Source organism: Ochlerotatus camptorhynchus, unplaced genomic scaffold, assembly GCF_037179485.1.
Source record: "Ochlerotatus camptorhynchus isolate MF236.1 unplaced genomic scaffold, CSIRO-AGI_Acam_v1.1 ptg000087l, whole genome shotgun sequence".
Lineage (NCBI taxonomy): Eukaryota > Metazoa > Arthropoda > Insecta > Diptera > Culicidae > Ochlerotatus > Ochlerotatus camptorhynchus.
In genome coordinates this window covers 2,528,589-2,554,764 of record NW_027040577.1, presented here as the reverse complement: position 1 = coordinate 2,554,764, position 26,176 = coordinate 2,528,589, and the positions used below count along the sequence as shown (strand labels likewise).

General features: G+C 38.4%; 1 protein-coding gene and 1 pseudogene across 2 annotated transcripts in view; one reads left to right on the top strand and one right to left on the bottom strand.

Moving 5' to 3' along the window:
* The window catches only part of snu (snustorr), a 247,798-nt gene that overhangs the window by 162,127 nt on the left and 59,495 nt on the right, over positions 1–26,176 (top strand). The window contains exon 2 of one of the 2 annotated variants that reach the window (XM_065218488.1): positions 16,736–17,103. The exons of the other annotated variant lie outside the window; for it this stretch is intronic. Coding sequence (XP_065074560.1) covers positions 17,093–17,103 — 11 coding nt within the window. The 5' untranslated portion in view covers positions 16,736–17,092. The remainder of the gene's footprint in view (positions 1–16,735; positions 17,104–26,176) is intronic. 2 annotated transcript variants of the gene reach the window in all.
* On the bottom strand, positions 11,204–12,277 carry LOC135698494 (uncharacterized; annotated as a pseudogene).

Genomic DNA, 26,176 nt, shown 5'->3' with positions numbered 1-26,176 from the left:
GTTATGTTTTGATTTCCTTGATGACGACGACCACGACGACGGGAAGTTGCGAGATGAAATCGAAAACATCAGCCCTCACAACGAGTTTCCAATGACTGTTATGACTGTTGATGGCATTTCATATTGGAGTGGTGATGAAAAGTTATCAAGAGCAAGCTTTATTGTGTTAACCTTGTCGTGATGTTAATCGGAAAGTTTTCAGGCTTCTGTGAATGGATATTGATTAGTTGTTAAACCCCGCTATTAATTTGAATAGAAACTAATAGCTGAGTAAACCGGTTGAATACTAACGCATGTGTAGGAACTTTTGTCCGGATTACCTTATGTGTGAAATTCACCATATAACATGCCATGTGGTGCATGCAATGCCGTTTCTTACTCTGATCGAGTCTGTTGGCATCGAGCATGAGCTATCTACTATGATGAAGAATCCTCAGGCAAGAAATCGAAAGTGTTGTAGCTACTTCTTCGTTTCTTTAAAACTTTGAAGGCCTCCACGGTCGGATTGTTCACCACGCTGTCGTATGTTTTCATCATCATCAACAACAACAACAACAACGTCTGTTTGATGCAGCACGAACCTCACTTGCTTGAACCGCATTGTATAGTAGGTACGTGCGTGCCGCTTGCTACCGATGGCTGTTTCTGCAATTAGCACCAACTTATCTGAAGGGAAACAGCTCTAATGCTTGCTACCTGCTTGTCGTGCCACCCCTAATGGCTTCGCACGATAATAAAAACGGACAACCTTAGATTAGGCACAATTTCAGTGAGCTTCTTCAATTGGATAATCGGCGGCCGACGTCGAGGCAGCACGTCATGTGCATAATAATGCTAAAGCTCAAAACCGTGAAGCCCACCAGGTAGGTCGGTCGTCAGCTGTGTTGTTGGGCTCACGATGAAGACGAAAACAGAATCGTTTATAAATAAAATATCATTTTGTTTAACCACTCACTAGGTAGGTACGTGGTTTTGCGCCAGTCAGACTCATACAATGGGAAATCTGTTTTTCTTCTTCGAACTCAACAGCAGCATCTGGATTCGACTCTGAGTTGTGTGTGTGTGTGTGCGCTAGGCGAGCTTAGCCGAACAGCTCTTTAATATTTTGCATAATAAACCACACAGCACCACAATCTTGCTTAATTGCTAATGTTTGGCTTCGCTAGATGGCCAGGTTGAGCTCTAGCCGTAGCAGCAGCAGGCAATAGGAACGGACACTACCGTGAAAGAATGCGGTTTTAAATATACAACCGTGAAGTACGGCTATGTACTGAGTTTTTATTTGTAGAAACTCAAACCCCTCTACCGACGTTTGTTGAGTGTACTTAGCAAACTTACAAGAGCATTCTCGGGGCAGATTATTTTAAGCTTTTTTGGGCGTTTATCATTTGTTTGGCTAGTGTTGAAGCGGTTTATGGTGAATCTTGAAACGTTTTTCGAGGGGTTAGGGGCTATTAGCAGAAAGTCATCTGAGTTTTCGCATTTCATTGATCAAGTGCCTTATTTCCGACAAGAACACAGTATAGGTACTGTATATAATAAATAGTTATGTTTACTTTGAAACTACGTCACAACATTCAAATATTGTTGTTGCAATTACGTCTCACAATTCAGCTTTATGTGTAAAATGTAAATGGAAAATAAATAATTCACATTTAGCACATTGATTGATCGGGTCATTTGGTCAAAAGTCGTTTGTGCGAAATCTAATAATTTGTAGATTAAGAATGCTTTTAAGATTAATGAAAAAATCCTGCAAATTATTAAATTCTTATTTCTAACGTGAAAACGGAAATATCATGTTATCAGGTATACGGTAAATGAGTGGGGGTGACAATGGGCTAAAAAATCAAAATTTGTCGTTCCCTACCTTACAACATTTACATTTTAGCAAGGCCAACAATTTTAAGCATGTGAATATATTCATCCATGCTTCATTTACGACTATGATAGAAATGGTTGATAGCAATTGAAATCACATTTTACTTAAATTAAATAAAAAATAAATCGATGTAGAACCATATGTGGAATGACATTGGGCCAAAACAGATTTGTTTAAAAATTTTTACTCTATTGAAATTAAATAACTTGTTCATGTTATTTACACTTTACTCCAGGAGCTCAAGAAACATATTCTAGTGATCATTTTCAGCATATTCAAGATATTCACTATGAAGCACAAAGGGGAGCGTCATATATCCTACAAATTTACATTATAGATCGTGTAAAGTTATAAGAGATTTCATGAAATATTCAAAATATTGTATGCAACCACCCGCCTTTGCAAGCAACATGTCTTGCAAGTTTCTAGTTTACGATGAAAGGATGTCTACATGCATGAATTCTCGCGTTACCTTTTGAATAAACCAATTTAAATATATCGATTCCCTTCATCGACTCTCTCTTTCGTAACATGTTCAGCTGTCGTCCTATACGTATAATAACACTTGCTTCTAACAGACTATGAAGAAAAATTAGCCCGTAATATGAATGCAGTCAAGTTATTAACGCTAAAGAGAGTCGACGGATGGATGGATGTTTACATCACCAGTAAATAGGCAGATTTTTTTTCCGTGTGTGCAATAAACTTTTTTTTTTTTTTTTTTATAGAACTGAAAAATCTAGTCATATTTTAAGAGAGTGGTACCTGTGAAACGTGACATGTTAGTCGTTAGGGCATCGATTATCAACAATCCCCCCAGCGTACGTCAAGAGCGTTCAACATAGCTTCTTTTCATGTGCTTTTCGCAAACTCCAGGTTGATAATCGATGTGTTAGGGCAGCAAACGTTTATTCTAGACTTCAACTCAGGAGATCATAAGAAAGTCAAATAAACATAGACCAGTTAGGTCTGTACCACAAACAGGAAAAAAAAGTCAAATACCTCAAAACTTGCCTATCTTTCTCTGTCAGTTTTTATACAATAGGGCAAATGACGACCTAAGCAGTAGCTGTTATCAGTGAGAAATTACACTGATCATGGAACGTGAACAAACATGTCATGTAAAATTTACTGTCCTGAAACTGAAACATATGCGATTCAACGAAAAGTGCGTTTGATTGAATTGATTTCTCGTCCTTTGCAACTGGTCCTTATGTCAAACGAGCCGCTTGCATGTGTCGGTCTCAGGGCACCAAAATTGACATGACTTTTTCGTAGTGTGCTGGTAAAGGTATTGCCGTAGCCGTAATTTATCCTTCTTCATTAAAATGAATCTCAATCGTCAGAATCTGTCCAATTTCAGAATTGTAAAAAATCAAGCATTGATGGAGCTTGGAGCGACCCCCCGGGATGGTTCAGGTCCTAGTTCAGGCTAGTTCATCAGCCTTTTCATTACCTTCTACTCCACAGTGTCCTGGCACCCAGTAGAGATTTACTGTATTGTTATTAGACAAATGGTGAAGTAGCTGAATGCATTCCCATACTAATTTGGAAGTACATGTAAATGATTTTAATTCATTCAAAGCTGCTTGGCTATCAGAAAAGATGCATAGATTTGAATGTTTATATTTTCGCTTTAATTACACAATATAGTGCATTCTAGTATGGCTTGAATTTCAGCCTGAAAAACCGTTGGTCATCCACCCATAGAAACTGAAATATTAACACCAGGACCTGTCACACCAGCTCCCACTTTATCATTTTGTTTTGATCTATCAGTGAAGAATATAACTGATCTTGGGTGGATTTGTGGTAACTAATGGATTGATTTGAATTTGTTTTAATATATGTAAGTGTCCCTTAAAGTTCCCTTCAAACAAGGTTTTAGTTCGCTTAAGTCTTAGTGCGCTCTTTTCAGCATCTAATTGCACAAATTGGTGTAGTGGAAGAAGATTTAGTATCACATCTAAGGCTTTCGCAGGTGTGCTACGCATCACACCTGTTGTAGATACCGTAGCCAGTCTTTGCAACTTTTCTAGTTTGTTTATTGCACACTTTTTCTTAGTTTTTGGCCACCATACTAATGAGGCATATGTAATTCTGGGTCGTATTATAGCCATGTACATCCAATGGATCATTGCTGACCTCAGTCCCCATTTATTTCCAAAGGTTCTTTTACTTATCCATAGTGCATTTGTTGCTTTACCTATGATTTGGTTTAAATGTTGTTTCCAGTTAAGTTTATAATCAATTGTAACTCCTAGATATTTGAATGAAAGTTTCATTGATGTCCTTTCCATGTGAAGACCAGTTATTTTTACGTTTCTTCTTTTTGTGAATGGGATAATATGTGTTTTTTGAGGATTTATGCTCAATCCTTCTGACTTTCACCATGCAATGGTGTAATGTATGGCTTGTTGCATCCTGTTTGTAATGACATCATCATATTTTCCCCGAAAAATTATTACAATATCATCTGCAAACCCAATTATTTCAAAACCCTGTGATTCTAGATTTGTTAGTAAATAGTCTACTACTAATGACCACAGAAGTGGAGACAAAACACCCCCTTGTGGGCATCCTTTAACAGCTCTTACTGAAATAGATGAGCTACCGAGCTCAGCCGAAATTTCACTTTGACTATATATGTTTTAGTATTACTTCTACGTGAAGTCCACGATTTACATAGTTGAAGATGCTAATTTCAAATAACAGACTGTAGTGGTAATTTATATACGATAGATGGAGTAGATGAAAGCATAGAGTTGATAGTTCCCTTAGAGTACGGCAGTGTGAAGATTGCATATAGATATTAGAATATAGCTCACTACAACTTTTAAGGAAGGTACAAATCGGTTTTTTCATCTCTCTTTACCAAACTCCACCTTTGGAGAGGGATGGTGAGGGGTGTCCCCCCCCGCCACCACTAGCAAAAAGAGATGAAAACCGACCCGCTCAAGTACCAACTGTGTGTTTGAAACAGTTCTACCGATTTTTTACCGCACTTCAGTTGTTATTTGAAGGAAGGCAGGAAGGGAAATTTCACGTTTTGAAAGCATTTCACTTATCCAACTTATGATACATATGTCAAAGCCACGCTTTGACATTGTCTTTGCCATAGAGGTGTGTGATGCGTTGTTAAACGCTCCCTCAATATCGAGAAATGTTGCAAGCAAAATTTCTTTTGCTTCAAACGATTTTTCTATTTTTGAAACAAATGTGTGTAACGCTGTTATAGTTGATTTTTCTGATTGATAAGCAAACTGATGGCTGCTCAAAGGATTACTTTTCAATTTTTTTGGATTTTAAGTGTTGATCTTTAAGCTTTTCCATGATTTTCAGCGTAATGCTTATTGGTCTAAACGATTTAGGTGAAGTCTTATCTTTCTTGTTAGCTTTCAGAATAAATACAACACGTACTTTTTGCCATAATGACGGTTTATACCCAAGCATAAGACTTACTTTAAACATATTAGAAAGAGATGAAGTAAGTATCGCATTACTTTTTTGAAGAAAGGCAGGAAATATTCCATCCCTGCCAGGAGATTTGAATGGTTCAAATGCATTTATGGCTCATTTTCCATCATATGTAGATGTTAATAAACCAGCATTGGACCTATTTATGTTAGATTCATCCTGAGCATTTATCTTGGGTTTGATTTGATCAGTATTGTCCTGTAAGGTTGGTAAATTGTTTTTGCTCATAAGTACTGAACATGGGAAATGTATTTGCATCATTACTTCCAGTGTTTTAGTTCCATCGGAAGTAAAGCAATTGTTTTCCCTTTTGAGAGTTCCTAAACCATTTGAATGATATTTGGAAAGAAATTTTTGCAGTCTTGCAACTACAGGAGTGTTTTCAATCTTTTCACATGTACGCCTCCAGTCCATTCTTTTTGCTCTTCTGATTTCTTCATTATATGCGGTTAGGGCACTTCTATATTGATTCCATTGCATTGTATTTTTTGCTTTATTGAACAATTTTCGTGCTTTCTTTCTTAGTTTTTGTAAGCGTTTGTTCCACCAAGATACGTATCTATCATTTGAACGCTCAGTTACTGGACAACTAGCATAAAATACCTGTTGAATTACGCTTGATACTTGCACCGAAGCATCTTCTAGTTCCTGAATTGTAGTAAAGCTACCTACAGGAAGTGTGTTAAATTTGAACAATATAAATCCCAGTTAGTTTTCCTGGGATTCCGAAAAATCCCTTTTTTTCAATTCGTTTGCCTGATATTCGAACAATATTTGTCTGTGGACACAAGGATATGTCAGACAAGGATATTTCATCCGATACATGACAATTTTTAATGTTTTCTGATAAGCTGGCACCACATAGAGTCAGATCAGGAACTTTTTTTTTTCTAATTGAAATAATAAAGGTTGGTTCACAACCCTTGTTGCAAATATCAATATTGTTATTAATAATATATTCTAAAAGGAACTCACCCTGATTATTGAAATCAGTGCTACTCCATAATGTATGGTGAGCATTCGCATCACAACCGATAGTAAACGGTTTGTTTTTCCTTTTACAATACAGATAAAGTCTTTAACATCAGTTGGAGGAATCTCCTCGTCATCTCCAGGAAAGTAAGCGGAAGCCACATACATTTCCTTCACTCCACGCGAAGTTGAAACCTCCATTGAAATTGCAACAATATCTATATTCCGTTATTGGTAAGACATTAGTTTTGCCAGTCTTATATGGAATCCACATGCACACCGTTAAAAAAAATATGCGAATTTCTGCGATATATAGCGCACACTATGTTAACACTAGAACTAGATACATTATTAAAATTAAAAACTTAGTTATTCAAGTCATTGATCAAAAGTTTGAGGTCGCCCCATAGTATGTTGTATAGCTGTTGTAAGTTTAATTGAATTTTTAGTATGAAAAAGTGGGATAATATATTGAGCAACAAATAACGTACTAAATTAAATTCATTGCCTTTCACCTACTAAATTGAACAAACAATGGCAGATGTATGATCAAAAAGACCAAGGTCAGTCATGGTATAGTGTAAACGCTCAAAAGTGTGGGGTCACTCTCCAAGCAAAACCTGGGAATATTGTTTTGTTTATATCTCTGAAATTGTTTGTGCAATTTAAGTTCTCTTTGTAGTATTTGAAAGGCAGTTAATGGATCTTATCCATATGTTTATACTAAAATTCCAAGTAAACTTACAACAGTGACAAACCCCAAACAGGTGACCCCAAACTTTTGATCGATGGCTTGAATAACTATTGTATTGATTTGAAGCATATTCTAATATTTTCAACCAAACTTTCACTAACGTATCACGATGGGTATTTCATTTCAAAATTATACCTACCCAATTCTGAGAAAATCCTTCATGAATATTCAGTGTGAATTTGGATTTATTTTTAACTTTAAGACAAGTTTAAGTTTTCAAAAGTTGTTAAAAAAATATTAAACCAGTTACCTACTAACTAAATTTAAGTCAATACCTTCCAAATGACCTATAAAGATCGAAAATTAGTCATAAAATGGCAAAGATATGAGCAATAAACTTTCACATGTTTTTTTAGTGGGTGACCCCAATTGTATGATCGGGAGTGTATGACAAAACGTGAGAGTTGCCAGTCTTGGCATTTGTTTGTTGGTCTGAGTAGGAGAAATTGGGGTAAGGCGGACGCCCTTGAGGTTAGGCGGACGATTGTTAGTCGTGTTACACCCGAAAGAAGGTGAAAGTAGACCACATTTGCAGCAAAAAATTCTATTACAAAGTAGGACGAAATATCATTCCTTATCGAGTTATTGATTTATTTATTTTACTTTGCCGAGCAACACTACCACTTTTTGCTCGGGCACTCGCGAATATTATCAAAGCCCACCAGGGAGTGGCTAATATCATCAATCTTTGTGTACTAACCACTCTGCCTGTTTCGTCAATATAGAATAGAGTGGTTAGTAAGCAAAGATTGCCAAGTAAGTAGCCAAGTAATGCTTACTCCCTGGTGGGCTTTGGTAATATTCGCCAGTACCCGAGCAAAATGTGGTAGTGTTCAATAACTCGATAAGGAATGATTTTTCGACCTACCTTGCCATACAATTCTTTGCTGCAACTACTGGTCTACTTTCACCTCCTTTCGGATGTAACACGAATTACCAGTCACCCTGTATAAAGCATTTTGCTTATAATACCAGTATTCTGAGAGTTTAACTCATACTAAAGGAAGCATCACATACCAATTGATTTTGAATCTGAAAACTTAACACATTTTTAAATGGTTAAAAAATTCACATCATATTTTAGGCGTGCGGAAAACTGACAGGTGCTAGTGATAAGACGAACAATCTAGGAAATTTTATGTTTCTACATTATTAAATTAATTGAAATATGTGTTGTCAGGATAGTAAACTTTATTGTAAGCATTTTGGTTATTGTAAGCATTTTTGTTGTGTTGGTGCTTTACAACCTTAGAATTGTACACCGAAATTTACATCACTTCACCGCTACAAGAATAACTTTTCGTTTTTGTTTATATTTTACCATTTGACAGCTCTCGTGAGAAGTAAAATATTGTGGAATGCATAAAATATCTTTAATTAAGAGTGGGTATGACAAAAATCCGATTGATCAATATTGTGTGTTGCACTGGTTTTTAGATTATTGGATCTTTTTTTGAAAACGTCAAATATCTTCACACTCGACTTGTTTACAAACAAACTGCTTTGTTACCTCTGTTGTTGATTCTTTTGAACTACAAAATCAAAGCTGGTAAATACAATTAATGTTTGTTTAACATTCAACTTTTCATTCACCTCGTTTTTATTCTTATTTTTATTCAACTGTTTGATAAAAATCGAATTATTTTCAAAACATTAATTGAAGAAGAATGGCTGGAATTATTGAAGCAGTTCAACACCAGCGAGCATCGATGAATACGGTTTATCATGCTCTGTATGGCTACTATTTTCTTGGGCTTTGAAGAGCTAAGTAATCGGTACTCTACGCCAAACATAAAAGTACAATATCAAATTGGATCTCCAGTTACGAAAGAAATGGTTGCTTCAATCGGAAACTTGCAAGAGCAATTTCTCGGAAGTTCGGAGAAGAAAAGCGGCAATGGCTGGTAGATTTATGCAAGAAGCATCCATTGCTCTATATGGATGAGGCCAAGACTGTATTTGAAGAGCATTTTAAAATGAAGATATCTGAGGCCTCCGTATGCCGTATACTTCACAGCGAGAGACTAACATGGAAACGGATAGAGAGAAGGGCCATACAAATCCACCAGAAAGACATCTATAGGTTTTGGAAGGAGCTAAGAGACTTAAATTGGGACTATCTTAATCTAGTTTTCCTAGATGAGGTATCTTTTGACAGTCGTGGCATGCTCCGAAACCATGGCTACTCAGCTAAAGGAACGAAACTAATTTGCCGGGGTGAGTTCATTCGCAAGCTCCGAGTTTCGTGTCTATGCATGATTGGCCAAGAGGGTATGTTGGAATGCTCCTTTACTGAAGGAAATTTATTTGTAGTTTGTTACAGTCAACAGGTTAAAATACCCAAATGACAATTAAAACTTAGAACTATCGCACTATTGCTACTGTGACATAAATCTCAAGAAATTCTGCCTATTGGACGCACGTGAAAAACTAAAGTCAAATACATGTTGACAATGATTGAACACACGGCACATGCTACGAACTGGCTCATTCAAACCATAATTTGTCCTGGAAGTATCGATGAACAAAAAGGCGTGTGTACGTAGCTGACGTCTCCTAATGTTTATGTTTAGCTGTGTAAGTAGCGAAGGGCAGTCGATGAGAGACGTTAACAGATCACTGACAAAGCAAGCTTTTGCAACATCACGTCTAACACTGAGTAGGTCCAGATGAATGAGTTTGCAACGACTCTCGTAACTAGGAAGATCCAGACGGTCAGTCCAGGGAAGGTGTCGTAGAGCATAACGGATGAATTTCCGTTGAATCTTCTCAACGCGTTGAATTCCATTTTGGTAGTATGGACTCCAAACAACGGAGGAGTATTCAAGTATGGGTCGCACCAAGCTGCAGTACAAGGCCTTTAAGCAGTATACATCTTTGAAGTGCTTGGCAAAGCGAAATATGAAGCCTAGCTGGGAAGATGCTTTCGAGATGATGTATGTCAGATGAGCGTTAAACGTTAGCTTCGAGTCCAAAAGCACTCCCAGGTCTTTAACCAAGGATTCTCGTGCTAGAGACACTCCGGACAAGCTGTAGTTATGGATGAGCGGTGAACGTTTGCGAGTGAAGGAAATCACTGAGCACTTGGATGTGTTTAATACCATACGATTTCTTCTGCACCAATCAGCAAACGTTTCGAACTGATGTTGTAAGAACTCGGCATCGTCTAGTTTCTCGATGATCGCATAAATCTTGAAGTCGTCTGCATAGGATTTCTTGTGACACCTTAGAACTGAGTTGACGTCGTTCATAAACAACAAAAACAGAAATGGCCCCAGATGACTTCCTTGCGGTACACCGGATGTAACAGGAAACGAAGTTGAAAACTGGTTGCCGAGCCGTACACGCATGTTACGCCCCATCAGATATGAACGTAGCCATTTGAGTAGCCTAGCATCAGCGCCTAATTTATCATACTTGGCCAGAGCGATTTCGTGGTTCATCTTGTCAAAAGCTGCTGACAAATCCATGTAGATTGCGTCAATTTGGCAGCCACGCTCTATCGAGCGAGCAAGAAATGAAGTGAACGTGGTTAAGTTTGTGGTAGTAGAGCGCTTGGGCATAAAGCCGTGTTGATCTTCATTTTCAACATTTACTAGACTGAATTTCTTGCAACACTGCAAGTAATTTGCTTTGAGGAGTGGAAAAGTAGAGACGTATCCGGGTTTCTAAACAGTATGGATCCTTGATGGCGCCCGGATTTATTGTGATGACAAAATAAATCTCGTACCTTCGCTCTTTCGGTGTATTTGCTGTTTTTCTACCAGCATACTGTCCATTTTACAATCCTATAGAGATTGTGTTTGGTTTGGTAAAGAAGAGGATGCAAAAGGTTTATCAAGAAAACACATCGAAGGATTTGACTGTTGCCGAAATTATGATAACTTTCTCAAAATACAAAATGGACAAACTATTCCACAAGTGTGGTTACATACATGAAGGAAAATTTGATCCCACTATTGCTACTCCAAAAAAATTTGATCGATTTGGTTTGTGAAGAAGCTGTGTGACTTTGTTCATTCATTTGAATTTTTTTATACTCGGTTTTATATGCCTTTTTAAGTGTATTATTGTAAAAAAAGCTAGAAATTAAAAACAATAAATTGTAAATCAGAACATTATACATGATCAATGTCTTCGATATCGGTTATCTAAGAACTCAAAGACACTCCCAACTGGTCCTCTTGTACGTTTACAAATGTCTCCATGGACTGATGAGTAACTCGCTAAGCCTATCTCGAATTTCCAAAGCTTCCAAACAGCTCTTCAAAGTCCTCATTGATACCATCACATTGTTTACGTCTGATTCCACGACATTATAGGCTTGACGGATGGAAGAGCTTCTGTTAACACTGTGAGCCACAGTGAGTTCTCTGCGCATCGCACTAACGCGTGGGCCCTCTTTTGTTTGAAACAGATGGCCAAATGTTGTGGAGGATAATCTTTCATTGACTCCCTTAGATGAGCCGGTGCATTTAGTATTGTGTTGGCCCAAAATGACCATGCCATGCCGTGTCCTTCAAGGTGATCCCCGTGAGTAGCTCTCAATTCATCCGACAAATCAAAAACGGCGTGTGTGACTGCTGCACCTGACCTGTCTTTCTCAGTGGGGTTGATCAATGCTTCCTTTACTGCACAGCACGACTGCTGATCGGAAGCGAATAAAGCCAATTCTGAAGAAGATTCGATTTTTTGTTCTTCAACTTGTCCAACGTGTAGCTGCGTCGTCCCGACTGGAAAATGGCAAACTTTTCGAAATCACCTTCCGCAGGAGAGTCGTCGGAGCTCCAACTTGGGCTAGTAGTCCCATCCGCGTTAGGAACGAAAATGATTTCACGGGCCAAATGTTCCTTGGACAAGTTCCACACTTTCTGCAACAATTGATCACTGCTTCCGGCCGAAATTTCCCAACGAGCGATGTAAGTGCCAGACGATTGGCCTTTAAATTGCCACTTGTACGCATTCAAACTGCAGAAAAATAAATCATCCGAATGATTAAGCACTCTGCCCGCAGTATCACTTGGTGGGGGCTCCTCCACCGGGTTATTTCCCTCTGGTTCATCTTCCTCCAGCACCTCCAAATAGCAGTCAATCAAAGGATCGAGAGACGGATCCTCGTAATCGAACAAAGGATCGTTAGGTAGATCCTCAAACGATTCGGAATCACTGTTCCGCATAACTGCATCGGCCATGATTCTTTGCTAAGAAATTTCAATAATTTAATGAAAATAAATAAATTTATTGCTGTTTATGAATATCTACTTACTGCTTTCTATAAAATCCAGTTTGATTCGAAAGTTCAGCGTAAACACAGATCGTAAACATAAATCTTCTGTCAAAATTCAACTACAGTGAGTACCCACAATACTGATAACAAGTTGTGATACCCGGTTATCAAGATTTGATAACTGAACATATTATCTTTGTGGTTGAATAAACAGCCAACATAACAAAAATTATAACAAAAGAATACTTCTGGGATATCACAAAAATAACTGATTTTGTTATCATCGAAAACATCTTGATAACAAATCTTGTGATCCATGCCAATTTTTTCAACAAAATTCCAAATTGTTTTATCGATATGGCATTAAAGCCTTACACTGATAACTGAAATATGATTGGCAGTGCTTTTTTTCTCACCATGTGGATAATGTTCGATGTTTTGAACTAACCTTGCATCATTTCATATTCTTTCATGATATCCATTGATAACAAAATTAGCCGAGTTTGATAACTAAATTAGTTATGTGATAACCACTGAAAACAAATTGATATCTGGAATATCAAGACTTGTTTTCAATATGATATCAGGTTGTTATTTTACTTTGCTCGGGAGTCCCATCCGCGTTAGGAACGAAAATGATTTCACGGGCCAAATGTTCCTTGGACAAGTTCCACACTTTCTGCAACAATTGATCACTGCTTCCGGCCGAAATTTCCCAACGAGCGATGTAAGTGCCAGACGATTGGCCTGTAAATTGCCGTTTGTACGCATTCAAAATGCAGAAAAATAAATCATCCGAATGATTAAGAACTCCGCCCGCAGTATCACTTGGTGGAGGCTCCGCCACCGGGTTATTTCCCTCTGGTTCATCTTCCTCCAGCACCTCCAAATCGTAGTCAATCAAAGGATCGAGAGACGGATCCTCGTAATCGAGCAAAGGATCGTTAGGTGGATCCTCGAACGATTCGGAATCACTGTTCCGCATAACTGCATCGGCCATGATTTCTTTGCTAAGAAATTTCAATAATTTAATGAAAATAAATAAATTTATTGCTGTTTATGAATATCTACTAACTGCTTTCTATAAAATCCAGTTTGATTCGAAAGTTCAGCGCCAAGAGTTCAGCGTAAACACAGAACGTAAACATAAATCTTCTGTCAAAATGCAACTACAGTGAGTACCCGCAATACTGATACGGTAAAAAATCAAAATAGAATTGTATGCTCACAATTTATTCTGATTTCCAGTAAATAAATCAAGATTATTTATACTTACTTTGTGTTTTGATTGCATATAATGAAATAAGATTGCACTTTTTTGTTATTTATTATCTCAGATAGCTTGAAACTATTGCTTTAATGATAAATCATGCCACAGTTTTGTTGGTATCTACATTTCAGGATACACTGTAGAGCCAAGTGGAAGGGTGTGAGCATATTTTGGTGTGACAAATTTGCCTGTGAGTCTAATAAGGACCACCACTGCCCGTCTTACCTCGAATACGCCTTATTATTAAAACAATATCGTCCAACAAGATTCAAGCTTGATTCACAGCATAAGACTCAAAATTGAATCTTAGGTCGAGAATAGATCTCGTATTTAAACTTTGTTCAATATACATCGTTTGAAACTGAATTGCTCGCAATTTGAAAAGGACACACGTTTGTTTTTGCTGACTCAAAGTGTTATAACAAAGCAGCTCCAACGTAACCGACTAAACTCAAACCTAGTGCAACTAATTGACATTCGATTTCCTCTCACGCTAAAATCCACTTGAAATTGCCGAAAAATTCAACGCCATTGTTTCACCACTACCAGTGGCCGTTTCGGCACAACAACAACGACTACACCACCACCTCAAACAATATAACCGATTGGCTATTTTGGCGTTCGCTGCTGCATTGCTCACTCGTTGCAAATTGCTTAATCTTGCTGGCTTGTTGTTCACCGCAGCACCCCCTTTGGCGAAAATTTGAAATCACGAAAGGCAAAAAACAGAAAAGAGCAAAAACTGTTCATAATGAAAAACCGGTGGCATTCTCTTCCACCGCCTTCATGTTGCTATTAAGGCTACCTCGCGGTGAGTGTGTGCAACAGCCTACATCACCCCCGGAGCTTTGTGCACCGCCACAATCATGCTTGCGGAGATCGAGAAGCACAAAGGAATCCGATTCGGGAAAACCCTCCAATAGATACGTGAATCTCGAAGTGATGCACTGAAAGCCAAGAGCTGTAGGTGGCGGGAACGAATCAGATTGCTGAGTCACGCAAATTCCTACCCCACAGCACGAGGCAGCCACTGCTGCGCAGCGGTAGTGGAAAAGTTCAAAGCCTTCCCTCGAGTTCTCTCGATGTGCTATAGCAGCTTTGAGTAATGTTTATTCCTGTTAAACAGCTAAAGTGATAGCTTGCCAGCATCAGATTCTGCTAATTGTTGCCTCCGTGTATGATTAGTGCACTCATTGCGGATATTAGCATATTTGTCACAAGTTCAAGGGAACCCGAGTTTCATCAAGGGAATTTTCTCAATTATCACTGACGTGGGGAATAGGTTCCGCGTTTCGTGTAACAATCCATCGAAAAATCACATCCATTTTGAGCTGGTTCGATGTCGCTGTTGCACATCTGATGAATCGAATATACTTAACGAAGGTCGGCTGCATCAAATCATATGTGGTTGGTTGACTGCTCGTTATTGACAATTAAAAGGCGCTTTGTTCTTGTGGTTTCCAATGAGTTCCAGATCTTAACGTCAAAACTGGTATGAATTGAATTAACGTGACGTATGTTCAATCCATCTTCGAGGTCGATGGTGAAGAGTTCAATGACAGTTTGGGTTGGATTCAGTGATTTGATACAATGCAATACCTATTTCCGTCATCCAAGTCAAGGTTGTCTATCAGGCTTTCAAACATCCTTTTCGGCTGATCTTAAGCCTTTCCATATGAACGCACAACGTACGCATAGAAATACCAGTCGAATGCAACCATCATTGACCGGAGCAACATTTCTCGCTGCATGAGAATGCGAGTGTTTACTTTCAAGATCAACCGGTACTTGTAGTGTCGTAAGCGTTAGAAGCAGTTCAATTAAGAAAAAAAAACTAGTTCCGATCCAGTTCTACCCCTGTGCCCGCATGCTTCAATGTGGTAGTGTCCATGTTTGACATTATCAGTCACCACAAATCTGCTGCTGCTGCTATTCTCAGATCAGATAGCTACTGGAGGGTTGCATATTTTCATGAGTTGGTAACCACAGAAAACCATTCAACGCGATTCGATTGTACAAATTTTGCAACATATTCGCCATGGTTGCCTCCTTACCCGCCTTTCTCTTTCTCATGTGGTTGGATGTTTAATCGTTGAAACACATGGGCACGAGCGGAGTTTGTTGTTATTTTTATATCGTTCGTCTCTCATGTGTGCATTCATACTTCGGTTTCTTTGCTGAAAAATTGTGAAATTTCAGCATTTTCACAACTTCGACCGCAACCAAGACATCGCGCCGTTGACGACAACGTCAGCCATGATGGTAAACTGACGCTTGTTTGCCGTTTCGTCGTCGAGATTTGAGGTTCCAGCGCCCCACTATTTCCACCATTCCATCTAGCATATGGCTGGGATGAATCAATACACGTTAATTGTAAAACCGTCGTCAGGCGTGCCGTCGAAGTGTAAAAAAGCACGTCGATTGGATCATTTTTCTTCACTCTCGGTGGCTGCGCTCGTGGCCTTCAAGTGAGGAAAAATTGATGTACGGCTGCGAAGATGAATTAAAAATCGATTATTTACGGATGGAGGGTTGAGAAATCAGTCAAAGGAACGCTTCTGAGCCGCTGAGAAAGAGTGTAAAAAATCAACCAAAGCGATTGTTCGGAACACAGCCAACGTCAAACGGCATGATTCTCTTTATCGAAAAGTCACTCTATCGAAATGTTCGATCGCATTTTGACCTGCCATGACATGGAGACATTGCTTTAAGATAACAGGCTTAACCTGTCCCAAACTGTCCGTCGTCGTTAGTAATGCGATTTATATGCTGTGATTAACATGCAGTTAGTGTTGTGCTGCCATGTATGCAGAAGAAGTCCTTCGTTCGATTCTTCTCTCACGTTAGAGCTCGTGCTCTTGCTCTCTTCGCCTTGGCGTTCTCTCTCTCTCTCTCTTCTTCAGTGTTCTCTCCACTCGTTCTTGCTTGTACAACATCTGAGAGCGTGTATTCTTGCTGGAACTGCGATCGTGAACAGTTGTGAGTGACGGAAATCACTGCGTACTCGTGCAAAATTGAATTTTGTGAACCAAACCGGTGCGTTTCGGTAGTGCATGCTCATCCCGTGAATATCATCCGAAAGTTACGAAGATACCAAGTGCAGTGTTAAAGAAAAACCCATGATATTGAGTGACTTGTTCTTTTGTTTTTCAGTTCACATGTCATCTTGTGCCAGTGCAAAAATAGAGAAAAAATATTTAATGTAGTGTATAGTTAAGTTTGTCTATCTATTCGGAAAATCATTTCACGTTCCTTCTCATGACCTGATTTGGCAGTAACAGTGTGAATATTTAAATCGGATACCAACAACGACGGTGACACGACGCTTACTACGACGACGGTGGATATTAGTACGAGGATAACGTAGAAACATAGACCTTGGATAATCATCCGTGACACTTCCGTACACGGCCGGATCTTTCACGGCCGCTTCGACTGCGAAGCTCTTCAGAATTAATTTTGGAACCAATTCAACGATAACATCGACACGCACGTGCATTACATGACAACATGTTAATAACGTAAGTAGAAACCTGTTTTGATTCTATGTAAGATATTTAACAAATTGTAGCGGCAATGTTTTCCGTGGTTACATGTCGTACGTCATATTGAAGCATTTTACCGTTATGCGTCGTTTGACGACTTTTAACTGAATATACAGCATTATATAAGTTGTAGATAAAACCTTTTTTTTTTAGCAGAAATTGCGTTCAAATGCAAAACAAAAACCAAGAAATCTTAGTTCAATTTTGCTTCAATCCACTATCGTTGATGATTTTCAGTAAAATATTTGTCATTCTTCAAGTGAACTTGTCGTATGTGTGCAACCAGAACCAGATTTACGTGTAACCCGTTGCAGGTGTTAAGCACTTTGGATCTTAGAATGGCTACCTACCACTTGATGCAAGATTTAATTGACGGAATTGCGATCAAATTGGCACATTGGTGCGGCAATTAAAGGAGCATGTCTTGATCTTGTTGCGTAAATTGGGAAGCACTCGTACCTACTCGCCTACATTCAGTGGGCTGTAACTGAGAAGCCTTTCAAGTCAGGAATAACATGTTAAATGGGCTTAACTCGAAACGTAAATAATGCCTTTGAACGTCGATTTCAATCGAATGACAATACACCCACGGAAACTAACTGCACCATCTATCAGATGGTGCAGTTAGTTTGCGTGGGCGTGTTGTCATTTGCGAGGAATCCACATTTAAAGTCATTGTTTACGTTTAGAGTTAGACCCTTCTGACTTGTTTCGCCTGATGTGTGCTCACAGACTAGAATAATTCGACATTCATTGTGATCAGCCAGTATTCCAGACTCGCAGGCAAAATTTTCCATTATTTTTTCAGCGATTTATAGTAAACAGTACTGACCATTTTGGTTGGCATTTGTCTTGCTAGAAGGATATTTACGAACATGGTTCCAAACGGTACTTTTATTTATTTTGTTAATTTAAATGGTATTCGTGTTTGTTTATGATGCCATATGCACAAATAGCTCACATTTAACATGAATATTTTACGCGCTCTGTAAATTGCGCAGCAATGCAGGGATCTTTGGGATAAAACAGATGAACAGATTCTGTAATGTGGTCGTCAGAAGGTTTTTTTTTTTAATTTTGTTATTTTTATGTTAGCTTATTTTTTCTAATAAAGTTTGTTTCCTCCAATGCATTGAGGCTAGAAAATCGGCTTGTGTAGGTTCTGTATAAAAATATTAATTTTAGAAAAAAAAAATCTTGTACGGTACAGTCTACTCGAAGAGCTGACATTAAATTTGTTGTAAGATGTCATGCAGAAGATGTAAAAAATCCACCTTTACATTTCATGTTCATGCCCAGGGTTGTCATACTCAATTTTTCGCACAAATTGCTCATATATTAATAACGCTGCACTCAATTGACAAAAAATGGATTTTCTTGGAGCAACCGATAAGACAACACTTTCAAGGTTCTTACAGGTACGGTAGATTTGTATTTAGACGAACTACTTTTCTCAAATTAGCGTCACAACAATGAAAAGAAAAATAATCGCTGTGCATTTCAGACTTTCAATGACAAAACTCATTGGTATGAATCCAAATGTTGTGATTTAACTACTCTATCCATGTCTACTGTAAACTGTGATCCTACTCTAGCAATTGCTAAAAGCTTAACTAAGTTTCATCAATTGATTGAAACATTATTAACAAAAGAGCAATTTGCGTAAAAAATGAGCATACCAACCCTGTTCATGTCATTTGTTTTGCGTGTAGAATGTCAGTTTTGTGTATTTCAAAGTGTTCAGTTTCATAAACTCTGCTTGCTAAGCAACAGGACCAACTATTTGAGTGGATTATTGAAGTATGACTACTTTGAACTGGACAACATATATTATATTTTGAAAGTAGTTTTCACAATGTGTCTCGGACGTTTCGGAATGTTTTGTGAACCTCCCTGAGTCTTTGTTGAACTTTTGAGCTTTCGTGTGCTATACTTTTATGAGATGCCCCAAATTTCCAAAGCAATCAACTTCCAGTTGCTGTATAAGGCTAATATCCGGCTTATATAAACCCCCTGATAAGAGATGAACTAGCATACGGCTAAAATTCTCTATAATAAAGTATTTAAAAAAATATATAAACCCTTTACAAAACTAATATTGCAAAAAGGGCAGCATGGAGTTCACATTATTGAAATTGAAACATAGTTGAATTCAGACTTCGTGCAACTAATCGGCGACCAAATTTGAGATGCAAATCCTTGAAAACCATGAAAACCGCGTAGACTTAGCAATGCTGTATTTAGGAATTTTAGTGCCATCTTTTGCGATTTGTGGCTCGTTTTTATCATACTCATTTTAACTCATTTTAGGTCATTCGTCATTAATAGTTGATGAACTTCTCAAAAATTTAATAGCCCAAGGCTTCAAAATAGTTGGCTTCGCAGATGATATAGTCATAATTGTACGTGGCAAATATGATTGTATTATCGCTAACAGAATGCAAATTGCCTTAAATTTTGTCTCATCATGGTGTGATAGGGAAGGATTAAACATAAATCCTTCTAAAACTACTATTGTGCCATTTACGCGAAAGAAGAAATTGTCATTAGACACCATAAGATTGAAAGGCACACTTTTAGAACTTTCTAATGCTGTCAAATATCTTGGAGTAATCCTTGATAGTAATTGAACATGCATCTAGAGCAGGTATGGATATGCAAAAGAACATTCGATAAACAGTGGAGACTGAAACCGAAAATGATCCATTGGATTTACTCGGCAATTGTGAAACCCAGGGTTACTTATGGTGCATTGGTATGGTGGCCAAAAACAAAAGAGAATGTTGCTCAGAGAAAGTTAGACAACTCGAAAGGTAAGCAACTCTCTCAATAACTTTATATGCTACCATTTTTACAATTAGAAGCTGAAATGTGTGGTCTAAGGATTACAAGGTCAGTGAAACTCTTTGAAGGAAACCTTAGAGGATATCTTAGGATTTTAAAAACTGTTAGTATCAACTCTCTAGTAAGGAACAACGAAGACTGTATGGAGAAAAGAAACCATTTCAATTGGCTTTTAAAAGTATTTGACCCTGGGTGTAATTCAGCAACGGTCGCACTGTACTAGATGCGCATATTCAGTCGATCCATCAGCTGCATAACAGAGGTTCTGACAACGAATGCATGCTGGTCTGCGGTGACTATAATCAACCTGGAGTGTTTTGGAGCTGGTCTGACAGCGAAATTCGACCTGTGAACTCTGTGCCATTACCAATGGCTAGCTCCCTACTGATTGATGGCATGGATTTCCTCAATTTGCATCAGATGAATCTCGAGCGCAACCACTTGGGACGCATTCTCGATTTGCTCTTTTGCCCAACGGATTTTGCTATGGAAATCTCAAGATCTGTGTCACCACTTTTGCCTGTCGACCTTCATCATCCACCGCTTGTTGTCTGCTTACCATCTCTAATTATCAATGGTGTACAACTGCATGATGAGAATGACAGTGATGGAATTGCGTTAGACTACAACAAGATTGATTTCGATGCTCTATTGGATTTCCTGTCGAGTATCGACTGGGATATTCTTTTTGATGGAATGAATGCTGATGAAATGGGTGAAACGTTGTGCGTTCTGCTAAATGATTGGATGGATGCAAATGTACCGATTCGTCGACCTGCTGTTTTTCCTGCCTGGAGCACTGCATTGCTACGAAAACTAAAACGCAAACGAAATGCTTCGCAACGTAGATTTCGGCGATTTTGTTCTCTGGCTAATAAACGTAGCTTTCACTTGGCGTGTAACGAGTACCGTAAGCTAAACTCTTCGCTCTACAAATTGTACGTTTAACGTGTGCAAACTAACCTAAGACGAAACCCCAAGAGCTTTTGGAGGTACGTAAACTCGAAGAGGAAAAATTCTACTATACCCGCAACCACTTTTCTCAATGATGTTGAAACATCAATAAGCGACGAGAAATTTTGCTGCTCATTTTTCGTCAGTATTTGTCACAGAATCTGTCGACTCGGCTGAACTTGCCTCTGCTGTCGCGAAGAAAATTAAAAGCACCTTCACGCCTGGACCAGACGGCATTCCTCCTGTAGTGTATTGCCGCGCTATTGGAGTTCTTGTTGAGCCACTTTGCAGAATCTTTAATGCATCGTTTGTGGAGTCAAAATTTCCTGCTGTCTGGAAGGAGTCATTTATGGTTCCAGTACACAAGAAAGGAGACAAACGTGATGTTAAAAACTACAGAGGAATCACCAACCTTTCAGCTGCCTCAAAACTGTTTGAGATAATTGTGAGTGGGGTAATTCTTGAACGTACCAAATGTTACATCTCCTGCGACCAACATGGCTTCATGCCAGGACGTTCGGTTACTACAAATCTCCTGAATTTTACCACGACGTGTTTCGAACAACTGGAGAATGGGGCGCAAGTAGACGTCATCTATACGGACCTAAAAGCAGCGTTTGATACGATCAACCATGATATTCTGTTGGCTAAGCTATCCAAACTCGGCACATCAAATCGGTTGACATCGTGGTTTTGCTCGTACCTGACTTGCAGGTCTTTGCGGGTTAATTTTGATTCCAGTACTTCCTCGTATTTTACGAACTCGTCGGGCGTACCACAGGGTAGCAATCTTGGCCCGTTGTTGTTTCTTTTATTCTTCAACGACGTATTGCTTGTACTTGGAGATGGATGCTGGCTTGCGTATGCCGATGACCTAAAACTGTATTTCGTGGTGCGATGTACTGAGGATTGTATTCGTCTTCAATCGCTATTGAATCTATTCGTTAGTTGGTGCAATCGAAATAGGCTTACCATACTCATACCATGCATGGTAATGTCGTTTTACCGCATCAAGCAGCCGATTATTTTCGATTATGCCATCAACGGTGTTATACTGCAAAGAACCGACCAGTTCAGCGATCAAGGCGTTCTACTAGATAATAAATTATCGTTTATCCTCCACCGTACTGCTGTGATCACCAAGGCTAACCGTCAGTTAGGATTCGTGTCGAAAATATTACAAGGCTTCTCTGACCCACACTGCTTGAAAGCTCTTTATTGCTCCCTTGTTCGACCTATCCTGGAAAACGCCTCCTACCGTGGCGCGATCCGCAAAATCTCCCGCCCTATTCTGATCGCTGCAATTTGCTGAGTTTGGAAACCCTGGAACGTCGACGGAAGAATCAACAGGCAGCATTTGTTGAAAAGTTATTGAATGCGGATGTTGACTGCGTGAGTCTTCTTTCGCTGTTAGATATCCGAGTGCCGACGAGAACATTACGAAGTGGTACCCTACTCCAATCGAACATGCGTACGTTCACGGCTGTTGAAGAATTGTTTGAATTTGGGGAACCTTCTGCTCGCTTTTTGACTCGTATTAGAAACGCATGACTGGTATAGTTTTTAAGATATTTTATGTAGACAACAGTCAGACGATTAATTCAACAAATAAATAAATAAATATGTTTGCGTAGAAACTATAAGAGTTCAAATATATGCATAATGTCCGACAGTCAAGCTGCTCTAAATGCTTTAATATCGGCGACATGTTCATCAAAACTTGTCAGGGAGTGTGTTCAATCACTTCAAAAAATTTCTTTTCTTATCAAGTCAACTTATGTTGGATTCCTTGTCATTGCGGGATTGACGGAAATGAAAGAGCTGATGCACTAGCACGACTCGGATCCTCTTATAAGTTCATAGGGCCAGAGCCCTTTTGTGGCTTATTGGCTGCATCTCGTAGAATGGAGCTAAAAGCGTGGGAATCTTCAAAAGTGGAGGAAAATTGGAAAAACACTTCCATTGCTAGGTAGTCGAAGTGATTCATTAATGCAAAGATTTCTGTGACCAACAAAATCCTGGAACTTTCTAAGAAAGATCTTAGCATATATATAGGTCTTATAACAGGTCATTGTCTGAGCCGTTATTACTTGAAGCTGATTGGAAAACTTCAAGATGATGTATGTCGCTTCTGTGGCATAGAAAAGAAAGACTCGGAACATTCGCTATGTCACTGTCCAGCAATTTTCAATAAAAGGCTAAAGTTCTTCGACAAGGGCCTGATAGAACCCTTTGGCATTTGGAGAAAAACTCCTAGTACGGCAGTGCACTTTATTCGAAGTGTAATGCCTTGCTGAGATAATGCTACTAGTCAAACAATGGCGATCACTCCTAATAATAGTGATACGACATCTTGATATAGCTAAAAAAAAAGGGGGATGTATTTCGCAGTGATGAAAACACCCGACAAGGATTTAAAAAAAAAAGATCATTTGTGACCAGGTGTATTTAGAAAATAAAAACTTCAACGAGATCGGCGAAATGTCTTCACATGTCTTACCCACTACTATTAAAATTTGCATGTGTGGGAAGGTGTTCACTTGCTCACTAGTTCAAATGTATGAAGCTGAGTCATAGCATTTCTAGAAGCGTTGTAGAACTTCAAGGAATTTCTAGAACATTAGAAAACTTCGTAGAATCTTTGAGAACTGTGAAGAAGTTCAGGAAACTTTCTAACAGCGCAGCCAACTTTGTAGAAGTTCAACTAACTTTGTAGAAGTTCAACTAACTTTGTAGAAGTTCAGCAAAGTTCGTAATGTATCAGTGAACTTCGTAGAAATGCAGAGATTTTTGTAGAAATTCAGCAAACTTTGTACACCCGACCGGGGGATGTAAGATTCGCTTACAATTATGTGGGATTCATCATTGGAGGATGTTAGTGGAGACCGCATGAAAGGAGGATGCGATATACCGAGCGGCAGTCCAATGCAAGGAAATGCCGGAAGAAAAATGTGGAGTGTATTAATGAGTGAAATGAATCACGTCGATGAAAAAATTAGTTTGCCGGCTGGGACTCGAATCACAAACGTTGCAACTACCAGACCTGTGTTTTATGCACTTCTCTCTCCATGTTTCGGAATATGGATAGGCTATAAGATAATAAGAAGCGCTCATAGTACGATAATTTAATTTCGCATGCTTTTCTGCTGAACGGAAATTCCACATTTGTTTGAGTTTTCGAATCAGATTGAAGTTAGATTCATTATTTCAGAGAACTCGAAAAAAAGCAACAATTTCTTTTTTGTGATAATTAAAGACTACGAAAATCTTCATGATTCTTAGTTTTTCTTCAGTCCTTTAGAGAATTATTATTCAGATTTTAATGTTTTAAAATATGTTGTTCTTTAAATCCCATTTGTAACTTTGAACTCTTTGAAACTCCAATGACTCTAAAACTTTCCCAAGAATCTGACATATTGAAATATTTTGAAAGTTCTTATAGGGGAAAAGTTGGCTTCGGCAATACCTTCACCTATTATCGTCAGGGGGTAAACAACGTCCTTGAGAGCTCAATTTTGGCATGTGGATACATTGTGTTTCAGAGCAACTATTGGCCAAATTTGAGTGCTCTAGGACTTTGTTTACCCCCTTGACGATAATAGGTTAAGGTATTGCCGAAGCCAACTTTTCTCCTAATTAGCTTGTTTGCAACAGTCTGGCACTTCAAAGATTAACAATGTTGGCTAGAATTCTAAAGAAATTTTTAGCTCGAGATATATTTTCAATAGGTTCTTAATAAATATTAGAGAATTTTAAGGAGAACCCTTGCAACATTCTAATAAGAATATAACAAAGTTCTGAGGAAATTTTCAGGAGTGTTCTGAGAAAGGTGTCAAGAAAATTATTAGCAAACTTCAATAGCAGGTCCGAGCTGAATTTCAAAAGGTTTCTGAAAAATGCTTATACGTTAATCTAAAGAAATCAACAAAGGAATTATAATGAATATAAAAAGAGTTTTTTATACATAGAATAAACTGAAGCGCGAGGTTTCATGAGAATATCAACAATACTGTAGAGTAAATTAAAAAAAAAAATTCAGCAGTAGGTGAAAATGAGAAGGGAATTCTAATCTGAACATGATTAATACCACGGTTCTCCTTCAGATGTTGTTTCCGTGCTATCCGACAATTCATCCGAATTAGAGACTGCATAAAAATGATCAATTGTAGGTTCAGCTAGCAACAACATTTCCAAAGACTCCTTTAAGAAGGGTTTGGATTTCTTTCGCGGTGTTTGTCTCATTCCTAATGAAAAACGGAAATTTACATGATTATCATTTTATTAGAACTCGTAGAAAACGACATACCTGAAAGTAGAGGATCCGAGTTAAGAAGTAGCCTATTGAGCACGTCTCTGTTACACGATTCTCTAGAAAATTTCCTTGTGAAATTCTCACGGTATGATCGAATGTGCTTGTTCCTGGCCTCTACTGCTTCTTCTGAAAATTGCCCTATGGGAAGCAGTGAATTTTCAAAAACAGTCCCACCGTGCATCAATATTTTATGAATCGTGGGCGTCATCGGGTGCCATGGATATAATTCCACATACAGTTTAGCGGTATCTTTTGTATAAATAGAAAATTTGTCGATGTCAATTTTATGGCCGCAGTTTCGGAAGAAGTGCACTGTAATCGCAAAATAATGCGCTATAAAGTGCATTACTTCCGAAACTAAATATGTTCAACGTACAGAACGAGAGTTAAATCGATTATCGCTAGTGAGTTATTCCGATTTTCAAGTGTACACTCATTAAATGAGAATAAGCATTTTTCTAATTTATTTTGGGTCGTTATAATTGCAGCAATGGGTAATGGATACGGTTTGGCAGTGAGCTCAGTGGTTTTTTTGTTTTGCGAGATATCCACGAAGAAAGTAAAAGTGTTTACTCGTACAGTAAATAACGTTCAAACTGCGGCCAATAAAATGGAACGACTTTTATACAACTTTGACATGTTGTAACTTTGTTCTGTTATGACCAATTGAGCTGAAATTTTGGCACAGAACTATAAATATATTCTTTAAACGAACGAGGCTATTATGCAATACATAAAGTTTAAAAATGTTTACTTGTGGTGCAATTAAATATAAATTTCATCAAAATATTATATAATTGAGTTAAAATGCCTCCAGCGTACTCGGAGGCAGTTAGAGGCAGAGTTTTTTTTTTGTGGCAACGATTAGCAAATACAGCTTGCATCAATTTAAACTGATTCACATCGCCCAAATCGACCCGAATACAAAACAAATTTATC